Source organism: Eretmochelys imbricata, chromosome 5 (assembly GCF_965152235.1).
Source record: "Eretmochelys imbricata isolate rEreImb1 chromosome 5, rEreImb1.hap1, whole genome shotgun sequence".
NCBI lineage: Eukaryota > Metazoa > Chordata > Testudines > Cheloniidae > Eretmochelys > Eretmochelys imbricata.
Window position 1 is genome coordinate 77,420,767 of NC_135576.1, and position 21,391 is coordinate 77,442,157.

Consider the following 21,391-nt stretch of genomic DNA (forward strand, 5'->3'; position numbering starts at 1 on the left):
AAGCATTTTAAATCAGGAATGCACTCTAAAGAAGCCGTCCCTCCACCCCACACACACACACACACACACAAACACACACAACTTGAGCAATGAGAAAATGTATGACTATTTGTGCCTGGAGGAGATTTGGGCACATAGAGATGGTGGGAGTTGTAATCAGAACTACGCAGCCAGAGGAGTCATGCCATTGGGATAGTGAGGGTAGTTGCTCTTCTCTCATGTCATGTTGTTGAGGAGGAGAGGAGATAATGGGTTAGTGCTCCAGGCCTGAAGCTGCTTTCTCTTGGGTGGTTCCCCCCCCCCCCCCCTTTACTTTCCATGTTTCCTTGCTGTTCTATTATAGATGTTTGCAGCAGTGGAGTGGGTGGGGGGAAGCTAACATCCTAAATTTCTGAAATGTTCTGTGGGGTGCCTCCAATAGTGAGATGTTTAGAAAGGAAAGATGAATTCGTAGTTAAAGCGCTAAACTGGGTCTGGGAATTCAGTTTGTAACTGTCACATAATGTTACTATGTTTATGAACAGTGCCTACCTAGTACAACAGGGCTCAGATCTCAGTTGAGGGAGGTCTCAACAGTCTACTTTAATAGCCATTTTCACTCTTTTCACGGTTAACAAGACTGGTAGGAAAATGTGGAGTGGGAGAGCTGTTGGGAAATAGTAGGGTGTCCTTAATGGCACTGAAAATCATCTTTTTATTTTGACTGCAGATTTTTTAGTCTATTATTTATTAGACCACAACTTACCAGAAAGTCTTTTTGCACTGCTCTGTTTTTTGGGGTTTTTTTGGTAGGGTGTGCAGGTTGGACCTCTTAACTTCTAAATTTGTCTTTGTTATACAATTGAACTATATAACTCCTTATATAAGGAGAAAAAACAATATGCATATAGAACATGTGTGAAAATAGCCATAACTTATGAAAAAAGACCAAATATATTTACTTTCAGAGCCCTCAGACTACACATCAGAATATATTCTCTGTGTGCCCAAGTTGTCAATCAGAGTGAAAATGGAGGGAAGTTTTGATTTGGGGATCTGTGTATCTCACAGGGGACTGTGCATTCCCTTATTTGTAGGGAGGCGGGTTTGTATGTTGTGCTATATAGCATGGATGAGTATTGTTCTCCAGGAGCTGGTCAGATAGTGGTTGTGAGGAAATTTCCACAGCTAAGATGAGAGAAGTAAATAGAAAATCAGTTGCTGGATTCTTATTCCTTGCCTTCCTTTGCTCCAGAAGTGTTATTTCTCAACTTGTAAATTGAATGACCAAACACATTCTTTCATGGTATGTTCCTTTGGAGATATTGGCTTCTGTATATTGAGAAAAACATGTATTCTCAGCCTCATTGGGGTAGAGGGTGGAATTTGAAGGAAGGATGGGAAAATATGGTAGGGAGATATGTTCTGACTGAAGCTGAGCTGTCAGACTTGCATAGTCCAGGGCTGTTTAGATTAGTGTCTAAAATGTTTTAATACAAAATACGTTGTTTACTTATCCGTGTTAGACTTTATATCTTATTAGTTTTACATGACTGACATTAATGGTGTTAATTGCACAATCTAATGGATCCCAGTACAAACTGAACAAATGGGAACTGCTTTGCTGTCACTGAATGGCAGTCACTTTGAGTGGGAAGCACCTTAAACACTTAACAATTCAGAGCCAATCCTCCATGATGTATATCTTACATCACCCAAAGTTGGTTCTTGGCTGATTTCTCATTCTTGCTTTCACTATAGTGCACCACGCTGGGACCTGTTTCCAATTTGTGTGGCACTTATCCATTTTTGCATTTCCATATTGAATTGTCATCATAGCGTGTTAAAAGTAATGAACTCTTTTTACTTTCATAGTTAAGGCTAGAGAAACAAACTACTTTTAATATGTGAGGCATCTTCTCACAAGACTCCATCTTTGTCAAGAGAGTTGCTGAGACATTCAAATCAATTTGGATACCTTGTTTGGATACTCGATGCATGCACCGAAAGAACAGACTTGGCTAGTGTGTCGTAAACTGTGGTCTGTTTAGTTACCTGTTGGTCTTCACAGTGGTTAAGTGTTAGTCTTCAAGCAGTGACACTATGTGAATTAAGATTTTGGTATGCAGATTCCTGACCTGAAGTGGTTAGAAGATTGAAATTTACAGGCAATGAGGCGATCTGGTGCTAAGTACTGTACTTAGTTCTTCATCCAGGGTAAGGAATAGATAGATGATTGGGAGAAGAAAACCAACCAAACAACTGCACTGCTGAATTAAAGACTGTTTATATTTATTTTCTCACCTAATAATACTTTTTCTATGTAACCAAGGTCTGTTGATGGTGCAGGGAAGGTGTTGGATTTGGGCTGTAAACTTGAGGTAGGTTGAGGGGGAGAGGTTCTTTGATAGATGAAGTTCAACATACTAAAGTTTGAGAGCCACTAAGTAAAGCCATTGGGAAGAAGAACTTCAGACAAGCTATTGCCACTGAAGAACCTGCTTTTTACCTTTTTTTCCTGTTCACACTGGTGTGGGATGAGTGTTGAGGGGGACAGAAAGAGAACTTGCTTAATCAGCTTAGGCTGACATTCCCCCCATCTTCCTGGTCCAAAATAAAAATACAGTTGAAAGATCTGATGAAGTGAGCTGTAGCTCACGAAAGCTCATGCTCAAATAAATTGGTTAGTCTCTAAGGTGCCACAAGTACTCCTTTTCTTTTAGTTGAAAGACAGATATCGGTTGGGACCTTTTTTAATATCCCTTTTAAAATCGTTTGGTCTTTTTGAGGCCAAAGCTTAGAAATGCTACTCTACAGAACCTTATGTTTTTTATTACAAAAATAATAATTGGTTAATAGATAGCAAAAAAGTAATTTTGTATACAACTTATCTTTCCCTTTTATTACATTAATCACGTTGCTGAGGAATCTTTATCAACTGGTGGAAAAACACTAAACCAAAATTATAATTTTGAAAGTAACTTTGTCTCTAGAGGGCTAAGCAAGGCAAGAGAAATCATTAAAGCAAATTTACTGGCAGTTTCAAATTCCACCTCTTTACCGAATGTATTTTTTCATGCTTTAGCCAACTTGGGCACATAAATATAAATACTAGCTAACTAAAATTTATTTATATATATATATATATATATATTTGCTTTGACTGCATGTTATAAACGTGTGGGGTGTTATGAAGAAAAAAGTATGTACTCTTTAACCTCTGAAATACTTGGCAACAGTCATCTTTAGCTCTATGGAAATACATGTAAAGCTTTTTGTTTTACTTGTGTTCCTTTTAAATAATCTTCAGTACAACAGTTTCTGGAAGAAAAAAAAATGATAGCTTGATCTTAAGTTCTGCCTAAAATTATTTAAATGTTAAATTACTGACATTCTTTTACAGACCATGTAGATGTCCTAAGCAAAAGGTCTCTTTAAAGCTTATGGAATTTCCAAATTTATACCATGTGAGAGAATTCAGAGGAACAGTACTTTTTCTAGGAACTCTTCCAGCAGCTGTTTTTAAAGTTCCTAGAGATGCCACATCATCAGTTATACTCTATTAACGGCAAACTATGATCAGCAGATCACACAGATTTTCTTTCAGCAGATTGCAAAAGTAATTAAACATGTAAAGCAGTCCAGGCTTTGCTGCCAGCTATATTGTACACAAACAATATCAAACTACTGTACTTGAGGACAAGAATTGAAGTTTTCCTTAGCTCTCAGTAGTTTATATAAAAGTGTGTGTGGTAGGCCACGTAGGCTAGTTAGGTGCTCTCATAAAATAAAACATCTGTGGTTCCTTGGTATGGCAGTGTATAATGAAAAAAACATGGACACACAGTCATGAGAAACTGCTGTAGATTTTATTTTATTTTTAGCACAGCTGAAGCACACAGATTATGCTATATAATATAGTTTACCAGTACTAATTTATTGGTATATATGCATGTGTAAAGGACAAATGCTTTAAAAAGGGGGAGGAAAAGTAACATCACTTCAGTATAGCTCGCTGCTGTCTGCATAATGCAGACTTCCCCCTCTGTTCAGCTTTTGAATTGTTAGTTGGCATTACAGGCTTGACATGTACAAATTCATGGAAAAAAAAATAGAGGGTGGTTGTAGGAGGAAGGAGGGGTTATGCTACAGGTTTTTCTTCCAAATTAGAATGGAGGCTCTGTTGAGGTCTGGTATCTAGAAAACTAAGAGTGAATAATAGTGAGTGATGATGATGGCTGCTTAATTGGGGCAGTGTTGATGAACTTCCACTCAATTTGGCTCATATTATGGAGTTAAATAGCTGTGACATTCTGATTTCTCATCTCTAATACAGAAGTTACCAGATAATCGTTAAAAGTTCACTGAAGTCAATGGAAGTTTTTGTGTTGACTTCATTGCGCTTTGGATCTTGCCGTAGGCTAGGATGAAATAAGCATGGAGTAAATTGAATAACCTTTTGCATCTGTTCAGTATAGTAATTAAGTCATTTGAAAAATGACTTAACTGAGATATCTGCTTTATTGGGAAAATGCTCCAAGGTGTCTTCCAGTTTCTATAGTATTAGTATCAGCACTATTCACTATAATACAATGTGTATATTTGAACTGAACACTTAGACCAGATTATAGATAAATTTTGCATAGTTTTTAAATGCAAATATTCCACTCCAGTTTATGTACTTTGTTCTGTGAATGTCTGGTTTCTTAAGGTGTCATGGCTTTCCATCTCATAGTTCCAATATTTAATTAAAGGCTAATATCATATGTGGCATAGGAATTGAGTAATCATTCTTAGAGTAACTCCATTAAAATCATTGTGGAGTTAGACCCAGAGATCTCCAGGTTACCACACTGTAAGTCAGGGTTATCTAGGCATTCTGTTCCACAAACTTAGTTTGCTGTCTGAGATCCAAGACTCTGTTCACATTCACTCAAAAAGAAAAGGGGTACTTGTGGCATCTTAGAGACTAACAAATTTATTTGAACATAAGCTTTCGTGAGCTACAGCTCACTTCATCGTTAGTCTCTTCATTTACTTCATTGTTAGTCCCTGTGGTGCCACAAGTACTCCTTTTCTTTTTACGGATACAGACTATCACGGCTGCTACTCTGAAACACATTCACTCAGTTAGGTATTGGAAGCTGACATACCATGTGGTGCAGGGCCTGTTTAAAAAAAACTTCCTCTGAGGTCAGTCAGACATTTAACGTGAATCAGCACTAAGCAATCTCATTGAAAAGTCATCAGATTAAAAATACCGTTGTATTCAAATAGTCTCCAAGGATAGGAAATTTTAGGATTTTGGATGAAAAATGCATATAGTTGAACAGAAAATTGAAGCTAATTAAACATCAATGGTAAAAATAGATGCACTGATACGTGTACAGTGCAGATAAGTTGTAGTAATGAGTAGGAACAGAAGCTCAGAGTAAGAGACAACATTTTAGCGAATGTCTATAAAAACACTGCAAAGCTCTTTTTTGGAGGAGATATGAACGGGGTCCCTAAATAGCTTGTTTTGTCTAGTCTTAAAAATTATTTTTGATTAAATTAAGTGTGAACGTAAAGCACAAGAGTAATAGCTCCCTATGTGGATACTCTGATTCTAGAGTAAGAGTACCTTGTTCTGGCTTAGCTTAATCCGCTTCCAAACAATAACCTCATTATATCAAATCAAATTAATGTGAATAAACCACTTTCAAACAAGGATTCTCTATACCCATTTGAAAGTTGATTAATATGTTGTTTATCTGGGAATCATCTCTGTGCTCTTCTCTTTTGCATATTTCCCAAATTGCCCTCGTTGTTTAGGAACCCTCAATTGAATGGAAAATAAGGACTGGCCCTGAGAAGGAAATCGGCCAATGGAAAACTAAATTTGCCCAGCACAAGGGAATCATTCCTGAGGATTCACATCACAACTCTGAAATATTAAGACATCATTTTTCTTCTTTAAATAAAAGAGTGCTGCTGTAGGAGCCACTCTTTTTTCACTCAGAATTATTAGAAAGCCTATTGTGGGGCAGAGCAAGCTGGAAGAGAGAATAGGAATTTTGATTAATACTCTGTGTCAATGAAGAGTTTAATAGTGACTTAGAGCTCCTGAAAGCAACAGGCCTTGAATAACTGAATCTCTAAGATAAAATACAGTTTTTCTCTTAAATTTGAAACTTCTGTGATGCATCAATTTATTTCAAAATATAGCCTATAGAGTCTATCAGTATTTGGGGAAGCCATCTTCAGGCAGCATTCATGTTTCCTTTTTCAGCATCATTTTTATGCCTGTATCCGTGTCCAATTTTGTGAGGGCTTAGGACAGTGGTCTCCAACCTTTTACCTCACGCCCCCCTTCCCATGAGCCAGGAGAGGGGATATGGCTCTGGGAGGGGGGACACAGACATGAGTAAGGGGACTGAGGCTGGGGTCACAACAGGGAGCGGGACAGGGCTGGGAGCAGAGCCTTGGTCAGGGGCCAATGCCAGCAGCCGGGGTCCCGGGAGCAGGGCCGCAGGCATGGGGCGGAGCTGGGTGGAGCTCCTTCTCTTCCCCCTGTGTGGGCTGACCCAGGCCCCAGCCGTGCTCTCCTATGGGACGTGCCTCACAGTTTGGGGACCTCTGGGTTAGGAGTAATTTCTCGGAGACCTGACACATGCTAGTATGGGGAGATGAGTAATCTGACCTCTCTCAATGAATCTGTTTCTATGAGAGCAGTTTTGGATGGATACCAGGTCAAGAGTAAAAGATTAAAGGAGACCCATCATGTGTGTAGCATAAGCGTCTGAGAGAGTGCTGACACAGAGGTTGAAGTTGCCAGTGATGAGTCTGGAAGGGAGCGTGTGAGGGGGATCCATGATGGTGATGGAAAACAGGACTGAAAGAGTGTGCTGAGCAGCGGTTAACAGTGCTTCTTTACGAGGAAGGGAGAGAGTAGCTGGAGTGAGAAAGTGGGATGCCAATGCTAAAGCATAAAAATAGACTTGCTGAAACCTTCCATGGCAGTAATAAGTAGCACTTAAAAGATGGTGGCAGTGATATGTGACATCTCATGTAGGTTGGGGCTTATAGGCTGTCTGGGGGAGGATTAACTACGCAGGTAGGAGCTTAGTATAAATTATATATGGGGGGAGGGATAGCTCAGTGGTTTGAGCATTGGCCTGCTAAACCCAGGGTTGTGAGTTCAGTCCTTGAGGGGGCCGTTTAGGAATCTGGGCCAAAAATTGGGGATTGGTCTTGCTTTGAGCAGGGGGTTGGACTAGATGACCTCCTGAGGTCCCTTCCAACCTTGATATTCTATGATTCTATGAAAAGTACACTGTCAATCAAACATCTAGCAGGGGTATTTGAAGCTCTTTATTCCTTCTCTTATCCTCTCCCATGGGCTTCACCCCCACTATCCGCTTTTTCTTGCGGAAAGCGTTTGTGTGTAGAAGGCAAACTACTGTTCCCATTGTAATTTCAAGCAAAATTCAATATCAAACTTCGTTAAACCAGTGCTCAATCTGGCTTAATCTGTAAACGCCAGGTGGGGCACAGAGTTCCTATTGAAGGAAGGAAATACACAAATGATAGAAGTACCCTCAGGAGGAACCCTTTCTTATGGGATATAAACACTTGCTAACAGAGAAATTCTCCATGCGGCTATGTTTCACAATCTGGCTGGCCAGTAATACCAAAGCCTACTTGTGGGTAGCAGAAAGCCCTCTTCCTCTTTTGGTATCTATAGTGGTCCCAGGCAAATGCAGGGTATTCACCCTCTCCAAATAAAATATGAAAAGGACTGAAGCAAAACTGTGAAACTTTCAGATGAAATAAAAACAGGAATGTTTTGGAACAGCTGTGGAAAAATGCACAAAGACACTTTTTGAATAAATTCACTATACTTCTGATTTCATTTCCTCCTGTTCTCTGTTCTTTTCCTATATCCTATTTCTTTGCATCAGAAGTACAAGCTTGTGTCCCCCAATGCAGTGGTAAATCTTTTTCACGTTATCACCCTCTGGAAAACCCTATTTAAAATAAAGGAGTTGGTCAGCTTCAAACATGTTTTTATCAAAGCTCTTTTTTGTGGCTTTGATTCAATTATTTATCTGAATAAAAGAATCCAGTCCTACTCCTGAGCCTCAGTTACCTTGTATTTGGTCATTCTGTTTGAAATGTACTCCTAGTCGTCTTCACCTCTGTACATCTAACTTTGCTTCCTGTGTGTGATATTCACTGGTTGCTGTTAAGGTGTTGATATTTAGGGTATATAGAATTTTTTTTCTAAAGTTTAATAGTGTTGTGTTCATTGAGCTTAATAGGTCAAAGCAGTCAATTATCATAGGGCTTATATTTCCCAATAGGGGGAAAAAAGATTAGAGATTATTTCTTTAGATAAACTTACATCTAGCCAAATTTCTATGACAAAAGCCTGTAGAAAATGTGAAGAGGACTTCCTAAGAGTAAAGTTCCCCTTTCAAGTCTTGAAATTTTTGAAAGTTGACACTTGTGTAGCCCAAGTTGTTACAGAAAGAACAGATGTACAATATCTTTACAAAGAGACTTCATTGAATATGAGCAGACAACAGTAGGTGGGAATCTTATAAGGGGAACCTTTAAAGTTTCAGTTTAGTTCAAGGTATGTGTTTATTTTTGGGGAAGAAATAAAAAGTAAATGAATAAAAAATATCACCTAATATTACACTGTACTAAAGTGCAGTTGTACACTATTCATTTGAAACCTTTATTGGCCTGTATGAAATGAAAACTGAGGAAGAATAAAGAAAAGAAGATAGTGACACAGAAGGAAGAGGAGGAAGGAGAGGTTACAAAGTAAGAGGACCCATAGATCTGTGTGATGAAAACAATAAAATGTGATCATGTATATTTTTACGTGAGAAATGTCTTCCAAGGTCTCCTGGGATTGGTAGCACAAGTCCAGGTTGCTTCTTCTATAGAGGGTGACCTTCTTCTGCTTATAACGGTAGATGCTAAATCTGTTACCAGGAATACAGTGGTTCCCTGATTGATTTAGCTTCACAGATGTGAAAACCATGGCTAGAACTTGAGCAGAGTCCACCAGAAATGGATGAAAGGGCTCCAAATTGTAGCCCAATATTATCTGTTTAAGGGCTATATCCTGGGCTGATGTGCTTTGTTGAATTAGGGCTGTAACGCTCAGAATCTTATAGGATCAAGCCCTACGTGAATAGTTGTATTTGCTTCAGACTGCTCAAGGGAAAATGAAATGACTATCCATTTCTGGGCTGATATATTTGAGATGAAGATAACAATTATGGAAGTACATTTCTTTAACGACTAAAAGTTTAAAGATGAATTATGACCTGGGTGATTTAAATGATTCTTGTATGCAAAATTATCTGCTGCTTGTACACAGCAACAGAATAAAAAGCTCTGATTTTTATAATGTCTTTTTGAAGTCTTATCCAGACAGGTTCTCTGTGTATATAAATCTCCCCACTGTATTTTCCACTGAATGCATCCGATGAGGTGAGCTGTAGCTCACGAAAGCTTATGCTCAAATAAATTTGTTAGTCTCTAAGGTTCCACAAGTACTCCTTTTCTTTTTGTCAGATCATCTAGTTACCTGTATTTCAATATTTTAGAACAGAATACACCAAGCTAGTCCTGGGAGAATATATGCGCATTGCTTATTTTTGTCCCTTAACCAACTGGATTGTTAACTGTTGCGTAATGCATTTTGAACTCTGTGCTGCCCCTGTAGTTGAAAATATAGGCCTGTACCTTTCTTGATACATCTCACAAATCTTTAGTCATGTTCTCCTAGATTAAAAATAAATTGGCCAAATGTTCGCTTAATTTGGAGATGAGCTCCCTCTACAAACTTTAAAACAAGCCCCAAATGCAACCAAGAATAACATTTAATTCTAATGTAATATTCCTTTGAGAATATTTCCACCACAGTCGAGGTCCTTGAAATTGATGGGCTTAAAAAAAGGCTAATGCGAGGAGAGAGTGAGGACAAATCTCTTTAGCAGAGGCCTTTGATATTAATTTAAATTTTATGTATGAATGTCTTTCTAGGCCTGTATCTGAGATTCAGTTATCATTAATTCATATGTGGAGCTATAGTTTTTTTGTTTTTTTGGGGTATCAGCCAGGCAAGTGGAAGGATTTCAATAAATAAATACATTAAAATTAAATAAATAATAAAGGATTTTATGGTCTCCCTTATCTAGAAATTCCCCACTTCTTATCAAGAAACCAGCAAAGCACTGTTTGTGGAAATTTCCAACTTTAAATTGTACAGGTAATTTCTCAAATAAGAAAGAAATAGGAAAGTGTGTGCATTGTATGCAGTGACACTTTCTTCTCTTCTGTCATGCATTTGTTTTGCTTCACACTATGTAAAAGCAAATGCTACTTGTCCTATAAAGTTGGTCGGTGCAGCAGTCTTGATCAGAGGCTAGTTTTGGTAAGCATGTCACTAAGTTCAGTCACGTTAACCAAGATGAAAATATTTAATGGTAAGTAACATCCTCCAACCCAACCTCAAAGAGCAAGTTTAATAACTCTGCTTCTACTTCAGGGAAAAGATGTTAGAGCTGTGAATATTTTGTGGGTATCAGAAAAAACTAGTATGCCTAGGGGATAACACATCGTGTAATGAATCTAAAGAATTTTCCCAAGCCTCCATTACGCTTGGCACAGTAATGAAAATGGTAAATCTTTTACAGGATCCTAATTGATAAAGGTTTTGAGTAAGATGGTAAAAACTATATAACTCTCACAATAAGGAGTGAGGGGAAAAAGAAGAATCTCAACTGTCTGACTTCTACACAGTACTTGTTGCAAATTTTAGACGGTAGGTGAAGGATAACATGGCAGAGAAATGGTTAAATCCCCTGTTCATTAACTGGTCTAATATTTGGATTTTTTTTGGAAGTTGTAGAATTTTTTTTTAAGAAAGTAACTTTTGATGGGGATGGAGTATGGTGAACTCTACTGAAGTACACTTTTTAATTTTATCTCTAACAGTTTTTTGTTTAGGAATTTAAATTGTGTGGAGGTATACGGCTAAAAGGAGGGAAGCCTTGTCCTAACAGATCTTACAAGGCTTACCAAAGTGGGGCTCCCCTCCTGCAGTCTTTGGACAGTACACAAGAGAGGTTAGGGTGATGGGAGTTGTATATGGATGGAATATAGGCTGTGTAGAAGGAGGACAGGAGAGGCAGATCTTTATCCATTTGAGATACTTCAAGCAGTGACACCCCGATTCAGCAAAATACTTCAGCATATGCCTATTTTTAAGCATGTGAGTACTTCCATAACTAGCCAATATAATTCTCAAGTTATATGTTTCTCCATATTGATATTTGACCACTGAAATGGCAGAGAGCTGAAAAAGTACTCTGTTTAGGATTAGAATGCAATTAAGCACTCTTTTTTTTTCTGCAAAAATATTGTAAACAATATTTGCAAAAGCACACTAGAAGAAAACTTGGAGGAGCAAAGCATGACTGAACTGTCTAGTTTTTAACCCTGACAGCTTGGGGACCAGCACTTCTGAGAAACTACTAAATGCTGGGAAGGCATTCCTAGTGCTGGAATGCAAGTCAACATGTCATATATTTCACGTTCTCTTCTAGAGTTCCATTATCCAATAATGACACTACAGAATGGTACAAAATATATTTTCCCAGGTTTGGACCATAACTATGGGGCCGTTTTGACATTTTAACCTATCAGTATAATAAGCTATAGTGATGATTAAACTTACTATACTGATTAAGTGTCTTATAATTACAAGTCAAATTATATCTAAAGTCAGTTTTGTTATGTACTCTGCTAACTTGTTCTTTTTCAATGTTTCTTCTTTCTGTTTCTTTCTGTAGAAAGGAAATTACGCTCCAGTGATTTAAACACTGGACTAGGAGTCCAGTGATGTGGATTTTATCCTATCTGTTCCATAGAATTACTGTGAGACCATAACTTTTATACTTCAGTTTTCATCTTCAAAATTAGGATATTTATATACTTAACTGTGGTGGTCAGAATTATTTCCATTGGTGTTATGTAAAATGCTTTGCTATCTTCTAATGGAATATACTCTAGAAGTGCAAGATGTTATGATTATTTTAATATAGATAAACCTAGTATATATGAATCTGACATACTTGAATGTATTGCAAGATTATTTGTTTAAATGCAAAATACAGAACTCTGATTCATCTGTTATCACTGATCCAAATATTTAAGTTGTGAATACAGTAACTCCTCACTTAACGTTGTAGTTATGTTCCTGAAAAATGCGGCTTCAAGTGAAACCATGTTAAGTGAATCCAATTTCCCCATAAGAATGAATGTAAATGCGGGGGTTAGGTTCCAGGGTATTTTTTTTTTTTTTTTGGCAGTACAGTACTATAGTCAAGAGGTGCCACCACCTTACCCCACCCAGGCACAGCCCACTGGAACTGGACACAATGAGGCAGGCAAGGAGGCTGAAGGTGCCGTAGGCTAGGAGAAGCACGTTGCGCAGCAGCAGCGGCAGCTTCCCATACTCTGCAAGCACCAGGGGTGGGGGGCTCAACCCTTGGCCTGCCCCACCCCTTTCCTCAAGCCCCCACCCTTAACCCGCCTTGTCTTCCTTCCCTTCTCCCCCTTTTACTCCACACGCCACGTCCTCTCTCCTCCGTCCTGCCCACGGCAATCAGCTGGCTTGCGGTGTTCAGGAGAAACGGGGGAGGAGCAAGGACATGGCGCGCAGGCTCCCCCTCTCTCCCCTGCCTCCTGGCCGTGGCAAGCTGTGTTGAGGAGGGAGAGGGGAGGCGTGCTGCGTCCTCGCTCCTCCCTCCTGCCCTCGGCAATCAGCTGGCTTTGCAATGTTCAGGGGGAAGGAGGGTGGAAGGAGGAGCAAGGACTCGGCGCCCAGCCTCCCCCCTCCTTCCCCTGCCTCCTGCCCGTGGCAATCCGATGGTTTGAGGTGTTAGGGAGTCGGGGAGGGATGGGGAGCCTGCACGCCAAGTCCTTGCACCTCCCCCCTCCCTCTTGAATACCACAAGCCAGCTGATTGCCGTGGGCAGGAGGAGGGGGAAGGCGCTGGTCCGTGGGGTCTGCTGGTGGGCAGAAGGCGCTGGGGGGGGAGGGGCGTAGAGGAGCTGTTAGGGGGGCTGCCAGCTGTGGACAAAACAGGCAGCCAAATGATGTTATAGCGAAGCATTGCACAACTTTAAATGGAGCATGTTCTGTAATTGAGCAGGGACGTAAGACTGAAACAATGTTAAGTGAGAGGACGTTAAGTGGGGAGTTACTGTAAATATACTGTAAAGCATGCATAAGTATATGCTTAGTTTTAGTTGTAATTGATATATATTGGGTGAGACCCTCACTGCTTTCCAGCCCCTTTATGTTAGGTAAAAGGTCTGGAGCAGTGTAAAGGGCCCTAAAAGCCAGGTTTTGGTTGGGATAGTCATCGGCCTACCTTCTAAAACAGTGGGTATGCAGAGGTCTTCCAGGGGGTACATCAGCTCATCTAAATAGTTTTACAACAGGCTACATAAAAAGCACTAGCGAAGTCCGTACAAACTAAAATTTCATACAGACAATAACATGTTTATACTGTTCTATGTACTATACACTGAAATGTAAGTATAATATTGATATTCCAATCCATTTATTTTTTATAATTATATGGTAAAAATGAGAATGTAAGCAATTTTTCAGTTATAATGTGCTGTTACGCTTTTGTATTTTTGTCTGATTTTGTAAGCAAGTAGTTTTTAAATGAGGTGAAATTTGGGGGTATGCAAGACAAATCAGTCTCCTGAAAGGGGTACAGTAGTCTGGAAAGGTTGAGAGCGAGTGGTCTAAGACACCCTTGAAGAAATGGCATAGGGAGTATGTTGAGGACAGGGCCCAGCATACAGTATTGCAGAGATTCTGGGTAGCATTGCAACCCATCTAGCAACACAGGAAGCTGCTGTAATTTAGACAGCACTAGGAGTCTAAATTTCATAGTCTATAAATTATAAGGTCCGAAGGCATCACTGTGATCTCCTGTTAAATTATGCCGGAGGCTTCTCCGGTCCCTGGAATAGCCCAGAATCAGGAGGGTGCATAGAGGGCTTGAAGCCACCATAGCTGTGCCCTTCTCCTGGGTTGTGAGTTCTGTGCTGTATCTCTGAGACACAGCATAGAGTTGCATGCATTATTTCTGGCAAGATTCCTGAAGATGACTTGTTAAATGTGTTGATGTATCTTTTGCTTTGCTGGTGTGTGTTACACATTTGTGTTTAAAGACACTAAAACTGGTTTTCTTTCCACAATGACTTCTCAAGTTTTAGTGTTTTTAGATCTAAGCCAACTAGACAGCACCATTCTGCAACGAATGGCAGAGCTCTCTTGGCGGAAGGAGAGCCCCATCATTCCCATCCTGCATTGCAAGCAATTCTTGGTCATTCTTTCCACTGGTAGCCACGTAGTCTGTGGACTTCCAGCCACTCTAGAATGTAATTTTCCAGGGCTGCTGTTGACAGAGGAAATTATTTGGTTTGAGGTTTACCTCTGGGCTATAATTAGTCTCTTCTGATTTTTGTTTGTATTTTTATATCTGTGTGGAAGGAACTCCCCATCACCAAGTTTCAGAGGCTACTAAGTATGGGGAGTTCTGATATATGGTCATGGGCCTACCTCATACCCCAGTCATTTTAGAGATTTCATTGAAGAGGGCTTCCACTTCCTTTACTGCTTGACCTTCTGAAACATCAGAGTCCTGCTTGACTATAGGCCCTATATAATTTAATAATAAAAAAAAATCTTTCCCAACTGAGCAGTAAGCCAAGTAAGAAACGTCTATCCCATTTTTGGATGTCAGAACTCACTGAACATTATCATCTTTTATTATTTGTAGCAATGAGGAGCCCCAGTCGTGACCAGGACCCCATTGTGCTAGGCTCTATACAAACACAGAACAAAAAGACAGTCTCTGCTTCAAAGAGCTGGTTGTTTTCATGGGAGTAACTTCAGGAGGACTTCCAAGAGCCCAATTCACACACAACACCACTGGGAAAGAAATGGCCACAGATTACCTAATTTGACATTTTGTGCCTGCTGGATAGTGGATACCTCTTGTTCTTGTTGTTATCCAGCTACTGAACTTTAATTGGCTGACAGCTGAAGAAGTTGATTTTTTTGGCGCAGTTGGTCCGTAAAAAGCATGCTCCATCTGCATTAAATGTTCCTAGAAAAATACATTACAAAGCATGTTGGAGAGGAAACTAAATGTATATGTTTGGTTATGTAATAACAAGCTGTGCTTTTTAAATTAGTGTATGCCTTATACAAAGAATAATCTTTGGCTTTTTTACTATAGTGTGTGGATTTTTTTTCTGCAGTGTTAAAGAACCACTATTAAAGCTTCCTATGAAATAAGACATACTCATTTTTTCTTAGTTTAAGAAGTTCTAAATGAACTTGAGCTTAAATGTTTTCTAGTGTGTATTCAACTGTACAGACTGCAGTTGTCAAATCACAGCTAGATGTGCAATGTGATGAACTCCAAGGAAATAGTTTTCTCTCTAGTTATTTAATTACACCAAGTCCTCTTTGCACCTGTTTCTTTTTTAGGGGCGAGAGAGATGCTCTGAGCAATTACTACCTATCACATCAGTAGTTGACGTTTGTCTCCAATGCTCATTTTGAAAAAGTACAACTTTGCAAGACTTTTTAAAGACATACTTCCTGTTTGTACAGTTGTTGGATGAAGGTTGTTTGCCGGCATGAAAATGTCTGAATAGTAAATTATTGCAGTTCGCCCAGACTTCACATTCATGACCAGTTGGTTTGAAGGTGCAAACACACTTTTTTTGCTTTGTGGTTAACCTTTTAAGAGCCTCTAGTTTATTCAGCATGTGGAATGGTATACAGATGTTCCTGCATTAGAACTACTACTATTAAATTGAAATAGGATCTGTACTACCTTGTGAGAAAAATGTGCTTCGCATTCTGAATGTAGTGAGTTGAGTACACGTAGTCAATAAAAGCCCAGCTGAAATATTTGACCTTTTTACCATTGAAACTTTAATCAGAACACAAATCATCTTTACTCTTTTTTTTTTTTAACTTGGTTAGTTGCACTTAACTTCTAATATTTACAAACTCTTGTCTGTCATGAAAAATCTGAATAATTCAGTCCTGTACTTTCACCGATTTTTACTATCCTATATTGAAGCCTGGATGCAAATTTCTCAAATATCCCTTATTTTGAAGGGTGTCACTCGTTTTAGTCCCAGTAACCTACATTCTTCACAAATTTGGTCCCTTCACTTTTATTGTTGACAGCTGTTTAAATTAGAAACAAGAATTGTGAAACTGAGATAATAATTTATAATGTTGGGTTGAATCCTACAGCATTTTAAGTTTCCTCAGCTCTTGATTGTTTTTTATTTGTGTCCCTAATTTTGAGTTCGTCATTCTTTGTGTCCCATTTTTGGGCAGTGGCAGTTTGGGAGGTATGCCTGCATAGTTTACACTCTAGAATATTTTAAGCAGGCTCTTCGTAAGGAGCTGGCAAATCTGTTTGTTCAGCCAGTCTCTTAATTCTGATAGTGTGTGTGCACAATATAGCCATCAATTTCACGATCACATACCAGTTATCAAATAACACAATATGTTTTCTCCAACCATAGATGCATGAAGCATTTTGCATCTTTTCCTGCCTGCGTATTTACACAATTTTTATTATCATAGTAGCCCACTATCTTTCATGTAGACTTTTAAAACTCTCCTCTCTGAAGTGTGCATTTCAAGAATTGAGTCACAAATCTTCAAATACTTATGCACATGCTTAACTTTACACGTGTGATTAATATCCTGATCTTATTAGGACTACTAAATCTAAACATATGTGTATTTGCAGAAATGAGGTCTTGGTCATGAGCATATATAAACTCTACTTTGGTTTCAGCCACCAGCAGAGTAGTCTTTCAGTACAATTCAGAGGCTTGGGCTCTTAACTATGATGGTATCTTGGTTACAATCTTAAATCACATACATAGGCCAGCAAATCTTTACTTGGTGTCATACTTAATCTATAGTATGTTGTGTAAGTACCATTTGCTATCCACTACTTTTGTAGTCTCTGTTCTACATGTCTCCTTTCAAATGGTGAAAATATCTTATTTCTAACCATAAGAGATCAGACCTTAAACTGTGTTTGGTCCAGGACTGAATACTACCCAACAGGGCCTGTGACTGTAATTTTGAGATGGTAATTTCACATGGGGGAGACTTTTCTTTTCCCATGTTGTTCATCGGAAAGGGAACTGGCTCTTTAAAGCTTTTCTGAGGTTTGGAGTGTTAGTATTCCTGATGGAGATGTATTAATGGTGAGGCTGAGGTTGTCGGTAGGATGAGATAAATACAGTTTAGCACATGGTGTGATGGGGCAGATCCCCACGTGAGTCAGGAAGATGTTACAGCTCCTCTGGACGCAATCATCCTCAACCCAGCACACCTGTAAGGCTTGTCAGGCCAGGAGATGGGTGGGTCCTAGAAAGGGAGGGATCCCTGCTTAATGCAAGTTGGCACTATAAAGGAGCAGGATTGCAACTCAGAGCTAGAGCCTTGAAACTTGACAGAACCCAACTACAAGTGTCGGGGTTGGGTTGGGTTGAAAACAACCCAGTACTCTCTGGCTTCAGTTGAGTCAGGTAGTCTCTGATCACCTTTTCTTGCCCATGGGATCCATGCAGTGGCAATTGTGTGGCTCGTTCCTGCTGACCACTGTTACCTCCCTGCGTTGTGTGTTGTGAAGTGAATGTGCCAGCAAGTCACAGCGCACCTCACGCTGTAGCACATACAATAGAGCTGTGGTATTTGGCAAAAACTGGGCACGCAGCTGCTGATGCCATTGGCAGGAGGGAGCTGGATCTGGATCATGGGCATGATCACAGGGAAGCCCCTGCAGGCTGAGCCCCAATTCAGAGTGGCGGTATTTGAGCTGCCACAGATTTGGCAGGGAATGGCCTGGAGACATGGGGAAACCAGACTTTCTTCAGATGTGCTGCTCGGGACTGGGAGAGGGAGTACCTAGCATGTAGGGTTGGGAGAGTGGGGCTGGAGGTAATTTGCCCTAGCAGCTCCACAGGGGAAACAAAGAAATGAAGTCCAGGCTGGCAGTTAGATCCTTGAAACTTGACCTGAACCCGACAGGACCCAACTACAAGTGTCCGGTTTGGGACAAGTACGAAAACAACCAACACGCTCGTGCTTGGTTGGAGTTCAAACTGTCTGCTCTAGTTGGTTTCAGATTGGGCTTTAAAATTAGCCCAGAGCAGACCTCTTCTCAGAGCCCCCTTGGCCTTGAAAGAAGGGGTGGCTGTCTGGGGAGATGGCTTGAGAGGCTTGGTCATCCAGGCCCACTCGGAAAGGAGAAGGGCTGGTACTCCTTCCCCCCTGTCCCCCATTTTTGCCTTCCTGAAAGTTTAGGATCCTTCATCTAATGGCACAGCGAAAGGTGTGTGCCCTGGGGTCCAAGACAGTAGCAGTGCCCACCCTTTACCTAAGGGGACACTAGAGAGGTGTCGCCTGCTACAAATACTGGAGAATATAGGCGTTCGCTTCCCAACGCTAACCCTAGGGTAAATTAGAGGGAAATTAAGTCCATACATGAGAGAGACAGAGCACCCAAGCAGAATTGGTCCACAGCAGTGGTACGAGTGACTGACAGAGCCAGGGACAACAGGCAACTAACCCAGCAACAGCCATTCCAGCGGCAGCTGTTGCAACAGGGCACTACTCAACAGCTGCAGACAACCCAACAGCACCAGCTGCTATGCAAGATGGTGAGCCAGCAGAAAGACTTACAACTAAACCTGCTAAACAGCTACTGTTGGAGCTGTGGCTGGCCTGGGCAGCCAGGGTCTGATGATTGTGGCCGTGAGCCCAGGGCCAGTGCTTCCATCAGTGCCTTTTGTGATGCCAGTAAACCAGGTGCCAGCTCATGCCAAGTCTGTAGGCATCAACTGATCACTGACAAACTCATAACTGGAAATCAAGCCATCTCACCTGTATGTTATTCAAAATAGGTATTAGTCTTTTATCAGAATGTATTTAGTGTTTAGACTCTAATGCATACAACAATTTACAAGCATTTCATAATCTCACTTGTAATGCCTGTATCCATGCTAAGAAAATATGTAAATTTTGCTTATAGCTTTGAAAATATTTGCTCTAAACTTGTGAACCTAGGCAGGTGAATCATCTCCTCCGCCCGTTCAGGAGGCCTGTCAAAATTAAACGGGCAATTAAGGAACATGGGGTTGTCAAGGTTCCTCCCCCACTCTGAACACTAGGGTACAGATGTGGGGACCTGCATGAAAACCTCCTAAGCTTACTTTTACCAGCTTAGGTTAAAACTTCCCCAAGGTACAAATTAATTTTATCCTTTGTCCTTGGAATATCCACTGCCACCACCAAACTCTAACTGGGTTTACTGGGAAACGTAGTTTGGACACGTCTTTCCCCCCAAAATCCTCCCAACCCTTGCACCCCACTTCCTGGGAAAGGTTTGGTAAAAATCCTCACCAATTTGCATAGGTGACCACAGACCCAAACCCTTGGATCTGAGAACAATGAAAAAACATTCAGTTTTCTTACAAGAAGACTTTTAATAGAAATAGAAGTACATAGAAGTAAAGGAATCACCCCTGTAAAATCAGGATGGTAAATACCTTACAGGGTAATTAGATTCAAAACATAGAGAATCCCTCTAGGCAAAACCTTAAATTACAAAAAGGACACAGACAGAAATAGTCATTCTATTCAGCACAATTCTTTTCTCAGCCATTTAAAGAAATCATAATCTAACACATACCTAGCTAGATTACTTACTAAAAGTTCTAAGACTCCATTCCTAGTCTATCCCTGGCAAAAGCAGCATATAGACAGACCCAGACCCTTTGTTTCTCTCCCTCCTCCCAGCTTTTGAAAGTATCTTGTCTCCTCATTGGTCATTTTGGTCAGGTGCCAGCGAGGTTACCTTTAGCTTCTTAACCCTTTACAGGTGAGAGGATTTTTCCCCTGGCCAACAGGGATTTTAAAGGGGTTTACTCTTCCCTTTATATTTATGACAGGGTCATTCACCAATCTTTGTAGTCCAATCCCACCTTGGAAATGCTACATGCTAGGGAGTTCGTCTCATGGGCTGGAAGGCTTAAATGTAAAGATAAAATGGGCAAAAGTAAATTTTTCATCTCTTTGCTGTTTGAACTCTCACAGGGCTAGAGATACTAAACTAAGGCAGAGATTCCCAGGGGTTAGCCCTGGGTCCACCCTGAAAGACCTTTTCAATTGAAAGATTACTATGTCTGTCATCTTTAGGAACCATAGATGGTAACTTATTTGCATGTGTATGCTTTCTTGCTTTAACCTGTAAATAACTCTCTAATTTCTTTTTCCTAGTTAGTAAACCTTTAGTTAGTTTATTAAGGATTGGTTTGAAGCATTGTCTTTGAGAACTGAGGTATAAACTGGGACTGTTCCCTGGGACTGGAAGTAACCTGAATATTTTGTGATCTTTAGTCCAACTTGGGTGGCAAGATAGACTGGAGAGCCTAAGGGGACTCTGTTACTGGGTTGATATCTAATTATAGAGCATAGCACCAGTTTGGAGTGTCTGCCCTGTTTTTGACAGTCTGCCCTGAGGTAGGCGCTCAATCATGAGGCACTCCTGACAGCGTGACCCCCATGAAAACTGACTAAGATGGCCTGCCTATGACCCTGAAGCTTTCTTGATCACTTTTGAATGAGTGGCATTGGTCTCCCAAGGGCCTCGAGATCACTGGGGCCTGATACAGGCTACCTGACTGACCTGGCTCATGCAGCCTACTGAGGGCTTGACCTTGTGTGGCTATATGGGATTACACACTGGGTGAGGCTGTCATCCTGGACTTGATCTCAGTGAAGAGAGAGATACTGCTGCCATTTCTGGATGGAAATGTATCTGGCCTAGCCACTGGTGGTGGTCCAAAATTTGAAAGACCATTGCTGGTAGTGATTATGGCTGGAGGAGTGGACTGGTGCTCAAGTAGCCAAATTAGTGCTGGTTGTGCAGTTTGTGAGTACTCCCCAGTGGGGCCCAAGTGAGTACTAAGGCACTATCCAAGGTGCCTGAGGCAGTACAACTGCTGAGAAACTGCAGAGATGAGGGCAGGGGACAACCTGGGGCTGAGAAGCCAAGCCAACCCAACCTGATACGAAGCCCAGGCAGAAGAGAACACACTCTGTTCGTCAGGGACAAGTGCCCTAAACTTTAGCATCTCGTCAGTTAGAATGACTGACTTTGGACGAGTCACAGCAACAGGCTAGTAAGGGCCTGGACAAAACCTAAAGGGTGTGGTTGGCTCCTGACACTGCTGCTCTGAGGGAATAGTGTGGACTTAGATGCCAA

General features: G+C 40.6%; 1 protein-coding gene across 3 annotated transcripts in view; it reads left to right on the plus strand.

Annotated features, from left to right (window-relative positions):
• Positions 1-21,391, plus strand: part of SRFBP1 (serum response factor binding protein 1) — a 133,956-nt gene that overhangs the window by 14,198 nt on the left and 98,367 nt on the right. The window contains exon 2 of one of the 3 annotated variants that reach the window (XM_077817369.1): positions 11,838-11,922. The exons of the other annotated variants lie outside the window; for them this stretch is intronic. Within the exon in view, the coding sequence (XP_077673495.1) occupies positions 11,887-11,922 (36 nt within the window). The 5' untranslated portion in view covers positions 11,838-11,886. The remainder of the gene's footprint in view (positions 1-11,837; positions 11,923-21,391) is intronic. 3 annotated transcript variants of the gene reach the window in all.